At 38.5% G+C, this 9962-nt stretch overlaps 1 protein-coding gene across 1 annotated transcript; it reads right to left on the bottom strand.

Moving 5' to 3' along the window:
* Window positions 1–463: 463 nt before the first annotated feature.
* On the bottom strand, window positions 464–8672 carry LOC311488090 (sorting nexin-4-like). Its single transcript, XM_084544598.1, has 14 exons — window positions 8543–8672; window positions 7705–7829; window positions 6882–7023; window positions 6590–6739; window positions 5976–6023; window positions 5680–5735; window positions 5328–5400; window positions 5081–5142; window positions 4554–4619; window positions 4318–4407; window positions 3282–3381; window positions 2988–3133; window positions 2522–2636; window positions 464–2380 (listed from the first exon to the last, which is right to left on the bottom strand). The coding sequence occupies exons 1-14, from the start codon at window positions 8636–8638 to the stop codon at window positions 2333–2335; spliced, it is 1317 nt and encodes a 438-aa protein (XP_084400724.1). The 5' UTR covers window positions 8639–8672; the 3' UTR covers window positions 464–2332.
* Window positions 8673–9962: the final 1290 nt, after the last annotated feature.

Here is a 9962-nt window from a genome sequence, read left to right on the forward strand (position 1 = left end):
TACGGGCTCGGTCTGTTTTTAATGTTAAAATAATGGTAGGTTCCTATTTAAGAAAGCCACATATGACCTCATGCAAGCCAACCAGTAGGTGGATATTAAATGGGAATATTTTCCTTTCCTACCATTTTCTTTTTTTTTTTTTTTGTTAAGCCTATGTCTTCTCTGCCAAACTTTAATGTTATTACTCGTATCGACCGACAGGGGGCGACATTTATTCCCAATTTCCTTGAAGGCACCTGTAACCAATTTTCTCACAGAATGATTCACAAAGCATATTCGCATGGAGATCACCCTCCTCTGCGGCAGAAAATAAATTTATTGTGGTCTCTCAGTCATGCCTAAATGTCATATTCATCCATGTGTTTAAGAACGATTCACAACAGTCGATTCATGAATCCACAACGGAGGAGCTGAATTCATATTAAAGCAGCCAACAGATGAGTTTAAACATACTGCCACACATTTTAGTTTCTTCTCACCGCTGGCGTCGTGAGCAAAAAGACAGCCAAGGGGGTGACGAGGTGCGCTGTCGCTGACTTTCAGACGTGCTTCATTAAAAGGCAGTTACTCTCATTGTTATGCCACAAACAGAGCGGCTGGTGAAAAGCAAAATACGTCAGAAATCAAGAGACATTTCTAAATGTGAGGTGAAACCTGAGGCTGCATTTCATCCTGGTGTGTGGGATCATCACCGACTCATTCTTTAGACAGTTTATATAAAGACGCAACAAAATATGTACAAAAGAAATATGTTTATTAGTGTCTTAGCAAGATTACATTTGACACATTTAATATAAAACAATTTGAGATTATTTCACTTAAGTGATTGTGTTTTATTCTGGGGAAAAAAAATAAAAAGAATTTGCTGATCTCAGCACCACATTCAGATGTCAGATCCATTCGGTGGGAATTGTTCCTTCTCAGACTGATACCGTAAAAGAAGCAAAAGTAGCACGAGTATTCTTTATCTATGGGATATGTATTATGTATAATTTTGCAGATTGTGAGGATCCAACATAATGATTTCCACATTCTGATCAATACTTTTCACAACTCTGACCTCAGGGAATTAGTTTAACATAGATAAAAGGCACATTGACAGAGGGCAGATAAGGTCAGGACGTTTTTGGTCTCAACTGATGATTGGGATGAGAATATAAAGCTTGACAGCAAAGAAAATGTTTGGCCGTGGATCTGTACATGCGCTGCTTTTAACATTTACAGATGCACTTGGTAGATCAAGGAGGCACTTATGCTTTTTTTTTGGCACAAAACAACCACAAAATTCTCTAAATACTCTAACTGCCCATCTTCTGAGTTCTCCATCTATAATCTGCACTTGGTCATCAGCACTTTGGTCGGGCTATCCGTCAATAATAACAAAAACTTCAGTGCGATGGATATGGAATAACTACATGAACGCAAAGAACAGGAAATGTGAAAGCGTAGTGGCATTCTGAAGTGAGGGCCATGTTCCCTTGCCTTTCAGTCAGTTTCCCAGCATTTTATCTTCAGTAGATCTGAACGTGACGTTTTTCAAAGGCAGGATTTATTATCAGAGGCAGTCTATGCAATTTGAAGGAAATACAAAATCCTTCATATTTATTTAAAGAGATGCTCTTGAAGATTTCAGATTTCAACCAGTGACCAATTAGCTCAAACATATGCATGAAACTGGTCAGCAGTATAATGCTAGTATGGTTTTTTTTTTTTATATATAATGTTTAGCTTGTCTTTAGCTTGTCAATAGAAACAAACACATATGGAAAATATTCAAAGGTAAAATATGGAAAAGTACACAGTACCAGTTTGTTTCAATGTCTTCAAAGCTGGCAACTCTAAAACGAGTCACATGGACCACTGGCTAAAAGCTAAAAGCACTTTCTTGAAATTTAAAGTAAAGTAAAGTCAATAGTAAATTTTAAGTAGAACTCTGCTTGTTTTTGTCTGGCTTAGAAATAGAGAGAGGAAAGAACTGAAATACACTGTACAGCTGTCCAGTGTGCAACAGTCCTGCATTATTAGTGCTGGGTTTTTTCTCTTAGACATGCTGTTAACTGTGAAACTAAGGACGAGCACTGAGACTTTGAACTGCCAGTGAAATGTCAAAAATGGGGCACTGTTAAGAATTTAAAAGGAACTGATCAAATTAATGATGCGCACTCTTTGTAAATAATTGTGATCGCGTGCCAATGAGTGAAAGTGACAAGGATTTGGCAGTATTTGGGCTCCCATTCCGAATCTGCAGTATAACCAATGGCCGCTGGTCCCAGTCTGTACAGTTTGAGCAATTATTGTTTTGGTGCACCGCGTGATTGGATTTGGAAGTGGTTCACATTTTGTTGAAACACTCCTTGGCGTTGGACCACACCTGGATTCCCTGAAACAGAAAACGAGAGTGACTTTAAGGGAAAAACCAGAGGAGGAGTGGAGCTTCTGAAGAATAAACATTCCAAGACATTTTTAGAATTGGCAGGTACACATGAACGATCACAAACGGCAGAAATGAAAAATCACGCACCTTCTTGCACATGCTGATCTGCATAATGGCGAAGCTGATTAGTGCTTCACGCAAATCTCTGTCCTTCTGCTCTTTAAAACGCTCAATGTCGCCCCACGCCGTTCGCACAAACTCTCTGATGACACAATCACAAAAAAGTACACAAATCCACAGTCAGCAGGGGGAAGAAGAAGAAACTAAACAATGCAGCACTTGGTTTGTTCCTCATATATTCCCACTGGTTCCTGCTTTTTATATTGATACAGATGGCTTTTGTTAGGTGGCTTTAGGCCGCCCAATCTGCGGTTTTAAGTTTAAGTGAGTACCTTCAGTCACTACTTTGACACTGCTTGGAAAATATAAGTTTCGGTGATACACTTCGAAACAATTCATCAGTAAATAACCAAAGCTATTTTGCAAAAGAACAAAAGCAGACATTGAGAAACTTGGAAAAGGTGGATGGTTTATTTGTCAGTGTTGGGCTTACTTGCACTCGCTGTTCTTCTCCAAGACCGCTTCCTCTCCCTCCTGGATGCTCTGCTCCAGGGCTGCTATCCTGCTCTCCCTCTGCTCCGGGGTCTCTTGGCCAAATAATTTACTGGTCATTCCTTTCAGTGAAAACACCCGCACCGTCTGCAGTCACACATACACAAACACATAAATCATCAGATTTACTTACGCTTTCATCAATTTTAATCCCAAGTTTTCTAAACAAACATTTGACTTTCATTCATGACGGCTGAGTATGAAGAGAATGTGTGGCATTTATAATGTGCATTACCCCAGTCACCAGCTCCTCTTTCTGTTGTTTCTTGTAGGCGAGGTCCTGACATGCCATCTCCAGCTCATACTGCATCATCTCATGTTTCCTACATACGGACCTTGACATGCAAACAAATCGACGGATGTTTAAAATCATTTGTAATCCCACAACATGAAAGCATCTCATTGCTATATATAATAAAAACAGTCAAAGAGAATTTCTTCTTCAGCTCATGTAAATAATAATAATAATAATGATAAGAATAATGTGAGGCACAGTTGATCTCTGGCCGATCAATTATGCTGAGAACTACATGACATTCTTTACTCTGCCGAAAAATGCTTTAATGCTTTAACTGGTTTAGACAGAAAGTTCTTAAACACACAGGAGGAAAAGCTTTTATCAAAATTGAAAAAGGGGAATTTAACTTGTGAAAGCACTCACGCTAACTATGCCAGACATGATCACTGACTATTGCTCTGACACAGGAGGAGGGACATCTTTTACTTTAGGCATACACCTCCTCCTGATGTAAACTGCAGCTATGCAAACAATCAATCCAGTCAGATAGATTCTAATACAATAGCTAATTATCAATTTCGTCTTTCACGCATTTAGAAAAATTCCTTCATTCAAACTATTGAAAACTTTAGGAAGCTAATTCTCATATTTCATGCCAAGAGTTTAGCTAATTAACACGTATTCAGTGGTAGCCCCTTAGAGATACACACTCACTTGCCAGTTCACTGGGTACAGTATAACAGTCCTGCACTAAATCTTGGCTTCATGAAGGTTACTGGATTCAGTATTTGCTTAAAATAACTGAGAGAGCTGTTAATTCAACTGTGTTTTCATTTTGTTGTACTGTTTCTATTATTTTGACAAAACCCATTTTAATCAGTGTGTTAAGCTACATGTGTTTAATTCAATCCAGGTCAACAGCACCACAAACTACATCCTCCAAAATGACCATACAGTTGATTTACCACCTTCCGTGTGTTGTTTCAACACAAACTGAACCTTATACAAGCCTTTCCTATAAATGCTAACTTACCTGACAGCATCAGTGTAGAAGAGGTATTCTTTCAGCTGGTCTGCATAGTGCTCTTCTTCCTCCAGAATGTCGTCAATTGATGCAGCATATCTGGACACAAAAACACAAAGTCACATTTATAAGTGGAACAACAATGATCAAACACGTGTGAGAGTGTGTGTGGATACGTCTATTGGTACTGCAGATAACCCCAGGACTGTTAATTACTATTACTATTACTACTGTCTACTACTTACGTGTCCATGTGATGTCCAGCACTCTGCAGTCCATCTCCCATCTCTTTTTCAATAGCACTCCACTCACTACAGACATGACAAATCAAACATAATTAAATTAAAACTTTGTTGGTCCAGATAATACAGATAACAACTGATGTTTTTTTTAAATTCCTCTCACTTTTTATTAGTTTTATTAGTTATGCATTTCAAACAAGAGTATAAAATATTGACTTTCATAGAGAAACAAGGAAAACAGGACAAAACATCGATTTCCATGAATAACAAAAATTTCAAACAGTCCCCATTACTTTATGCACACAGAAAAGATTACTACTGTGTGTATTATTTTAAAACTAAATTCAGTGTGATGTCAAATATGACTTATTATCACCACCACCAGCAGAACAGTGCATATGCCAAATGAATTTTCAGTCAGCTTAAGACTGGTCAAGGCTTTATTGAAATTAAACGTACTGCCCTGTATCGGGTCTAAACTATTATTTCATTATTGTACAAATACTCATAATAGACCATGCATCGCTCACCTGAAAACTCTGCCGTAGTTACCATGAACCTTGTAAACTCCATACAGCCTGTCTGCTACTCGCTAGAATAATAACAATCAAAACAAACATGAGCAACTCACAGAGAAACATCTGATATGAAAAGTCTCTGAAATGAATTTGCATCGAGTCCAAAGTTTTGCAAGTGTTTTTTGTCACATTTACACTGCGAAACATAGTACAGAGGGGTTGTAACTCACTGTTATTGTTTGCATATGCAAAAACTCACCGCTCGCACTCTGAGCAACTGAGAGATGACAGCGTTCAGTTCATCACTGTACTGTTTCAGGGCTGTGAATCGCCTAGAGGACACGACAAATGAGTTATCTTCCAAACCATGTTTCTGCATTACCTAATCTGCATTACCTAATATAACCATTTCTTTTCTTCAAACGTCAGTTTGAGTTGCATCAGTGTGAATTACTTTTAAATATGTTGGTATGATCATTTCATAGACACAGACACCGTTAATATTTAACGCAGTTTAATGTTTCAAAGTAGTTCTTTAATCTGTGATTCATATGTATCCCACAAAAACAAAAGCAAACCTAAGCTAACAAAAATGTGTGTTCCACACTCACTTGTCAGGATTCTTGACTCTGAACGTGGCATTCAGAGACTTAAGTCTGGAGTCAACCTGGTAGGGAACAGAATTACACTCATTTTATGACGATATCAATCAATAAGACATAGAGGGAAATCTAAGATACTGTTTGATATCATTAAGGAAACCTGAAACACTGATAATGCTACAAAACAACATGATTATCATTAAATTAATTTGACAAGAACAACACGATGCTTGTTTGCAAAACTGTTGAAATATAATTTACTACCCAGTTTTAGAATAAAATAGATCAAGCACAACTTTCTGTACCTTGTCTTGGAAACCTGTCTCCAAAACTGCCTCCCTCCATCCCTTCTCCTGAGGACAAACAGAAATATATCAACCATAGTGTGTAAATAGAATCAGAATCAGAATCAGGGTCTTAAACAAGGTCTTCCAGCTGACAATACCACTGCACAGAAAAATCAAAGGCGGCAGAGCTGAGCTTTTTACTGCAATGAAATACAAACCCTGAAGTTTAACCGTGTATCCAATGAGTTAACAAGGGCAGAAATACAATTCAAACCCAATTAAGTATGGTACGGTAAACTAGTACGAGTGCATGTAACAGTTCTGACCCATAAACTACCGGCTTTCTCATTCCCATTGTAAAGATTAATGAGAGGTTTCTGCAGAAAGTCTCATTGCAGAGGGTTTCAAATGAAAACAGCTCAGCTTCGTCTTTTACATCCTTAAGTCCTTTATGTCCTTACATCATATGAACTATATAACTTCACATGACGCGTTAGCAGCATCCTGACACCAGTGAAGTCTCTCTCATTGTCTCCCAACAATGCTACTGTCAGTTTGAAATCTCTATTACACTGTGAATGTGCAAGTTTTGCATGCACGAAAGGGATGTTAGGCGATATATGGTTGCTAACCTCTGTCAGAAAGAGGAAGAAAATTTTGTCGTTGGAAAGGTCAGGATGTGATGCAACACGCAACAGAAAGTTTTCCAGACCGACTCTCCGCCGTTCAACAAAATCTGGGTCGAGGTTGTCCGCTGAAAGCTTGTGCCATACGAACTCAGCCTACAAGACACAATCAAGTAAAAACATTGCATTTATCATTTACAACAATGAGGAAAGTGAAGGCAGATTTTGTGTCATTAGTTAAACCCACCGGGTTGATTTTTACTCAGTAATTTTAGCACACTGCCTATCTGCCACTCACCCTTTTTTCTGGCAGTGGTGGGATGATGATGTAGGGGTATGTAACCAGGAGGTATGTTCTGAGCAGCTCAAACTCACTGTAGCGTCTCCACAAAGTGTCAGGTGCAGCTGGCGTACCTCCATCTGGGACAGTTTCAGCTGGCCTGCAGACACGAGAATGTGAATAATAAAGAGTATTTTAGGTAGCTCCTGTCAGTCTCCTAGTTCCTACCAAACATCTGAGATAATACTCTAGTTCAAAACAATGTGAGCCACAGGAAGAGCAACTTATGGCATCTTACTCATTTTCATTTCAGGAATAGGATAAAATTATTATTTAAATGTATTGGCTGAGGACAAAAAATAAATCTCAGAAGGCTCCTTAAGGCCGACTACACAACCCAGTCACAGCAATGAACTCTTTTATGGCAGTAGCCTAACAAGGTAACAAGGTAATGACTTAAATCACTCAGATACTGCGCCTTGTTTCATTCACTCACGTTTCATTGTAATTAAGTGTGTATGGTCATGTGGCTGTCTTTATTTTCCCCGCTGTATGCACCAATCAAAGCTCTTTTGTAGCCGACTGCATTATAACAAAATGTCAAAGTTTGAATTACATTAAAGCCTCATTTCTCATTTTGGCACAAATTGTAACTCCTGCAGCTGAGACTGAGGCAAAACTGTGCAAGAAAAAGCAACTATAGCTGTAGTTGCAGTAGGTACTACTCTGTTTCTTTTACCCTCCTGTTATTTGTGGCACCATGTAGAGCTGTTTGCATGGAAACCTTTTATACTGAGTCCGATTAAAAATTAACTGATGGCACAAAAGCAAATAAACCTACCGTACTTCTATGAGGTAGACAGTATATGTTTCCTGCATGTTAACAGTGTTCTTCCCTGTTCTCTTCTCTGCCTCCCCCACACTTATCTCCATTTTCCTCAGCAGGGCTGACCCTTTTTCCACCATCTACACAGACCAAAACAGCTGATGAGAAAAGAAATTCACAGGAGGTACGTGACACATATAAGAAGCACTGGGGTAAAATACAATCAGGTGAATAAACCGGTGTGGTCTCCTGGGATTAAAAGAACAGACACAGACAGACAAGCATAAGCGCAGAGGAACACACAGGGACGGGCATCTGATTTGCCACTGGAAATACAGTAACAAGGTTGTGACAGACGTGTGCAGGTCACAAGACAACACAGAAACCTACAAAGTACTAAAAAAGGTAATTTCTGCACCAGGAATTTGCCCATTTTCACGACATATTTTTAGTTGGTTAAGACCTTACTCATGAATGAGGCTAATTTAAAGCAAACACAAAGTTTAACGTTAGCATTCATACTTGCTAGCTAGCAAGCTAACGCCAGGAGAAAAGTTTAAACAGTAGTTTTGAATCACGGTTAACAAAAGTGGCTCCAGCACATTTTGAAGCTTTAACTTTAACACTGCTGAGCTAATGGTTACATTTAGCAGTGAAAACAATGAACCATTCACAAAAGTGTTGAAGCGTTTTGAAAACAGTGGAAAAGTCTCCGTCGTTGAACGTATGTCCCTAACTCCTAACTAGCGCTAGCTAACATTTCGTCAGGCCTCACTGTAACGTTGTTATAAGTGCAACAAATACATTTTAAACTTCTCGCAAGGTTGTTAGACTGAACAACAGAAAGTACGACCGTGTTTATAAGGTTGTTCTCTGATTCCGTTGAAGTGATATCGGTGTTACCGATTACGGCTACTTCCTCACTACTTCCAGAGTCTGCCATGATCATCTGGCTGCTGCTGTCAGCTGAGCTGGCAGGGACAGTGGACTGGTGCCACTATTTTGCGCATGCGCGGTCCGGGCTGCGACCAAGTTTTTTTCATAGTCAATGTTTCATATATATGTATATATATATATATATATATACATATAAATACGGAAATATAAGAAATGTTAATTATAAAGCCAAATAAAAATAAAATAGTGCACAAGAGTAATCCGTGCTTACATTGCTACAATAAAGGACAAAGTTTTAAAGGAATTATGTGCAAAGATGTAGGAAAGTGAATGGGATTACTCCACATGGTGATAATAAAAACTGGTTCATATCTGAATCTGTTCAATGAATGGTTTCGATTTTTTTTTTGTTTGTTTGTTTTATGTTCCCCACACTGTCCAAAGACATGCTTGTTAGATTAATTGGTGATTCTAAATTGGTCGTAGGTGTGAGTGTGAATGGTTGTCTGTCTCTCTGTGTTTGTGTTTGGACCTGGCATTCATGTGGCTGTTACTTAGACATGTACCACCCACCTAGACCACGCCAGGCACCCCTACCCCATAGCAATGACACTCCTTGATGGCAGCAGCCATCCCCAGCATGACACACACAGAAACGGTTTAGGAACAACTAAAAAAATATATGAAAAACAGCACAAGGTGTTGACCTGGCCTCCAAATTCCCTAGATTCAAAACTGATCAAGTATCGGTGGGATGCACTGGAACAAGCCTGATCCACAGAGGCCCCACCCCTCACACCATAGGACCCAAAGACCCCACTAACAACATTCTGTTACCAGTGTTGGGCAGGTTACTTCAAAAACGTAATACATTATGTATTACTTGTTACTGTCATTTCAAAGTAATTCGTTACATTACAATATTACTGTCTCTGAATTGTAAGGCATTACACTACTACTGCATTACTTTTAAGTTACTTTCACCAAAATAACTGGAAATATATATATATATATACTTATTCTAAGTGTATCTTATTATGCTCCTAGGTTTAAGGCTAACAACAGAAGAATGTAATAGGCGCAGTTTAAAAAATAAAGAAAAGAAATTGCATTTAAATGAGAAGATGAGGTAGGAACAATAAGTGCAAAACTAACTTAAGGTCAATAACCGTCAAAAAAGCAACTCCTAGCAAGCTAACCTCCTGACGACCAGGAAAAAAAATATTATCCAATCACATTTTTTTTTAATTACCCAATCTTTGTAAGGTAATTAGAATGCTGAAAAAGAAAACTTTTTTTTTTTTTTTTGAGATTTCATATAACTGATGGACGACTTTTTCCTTAATGAGAAAGAGAAAGGTACCAAAGCCCCACCC

The sequence above is a fragment of the Chelon labrosus genome (genome assembly GCF_963514085.1).
Source record: "Chelon labrosus genome assembly, chromosome: 5".
In the NCBI taxonomy this organism is placed as follows: Eukaryota; Metazoa; Chordata; class Actinopteri; order Mugiliformes; family Mugilidae; genus Chelon; species Chelon labrosus.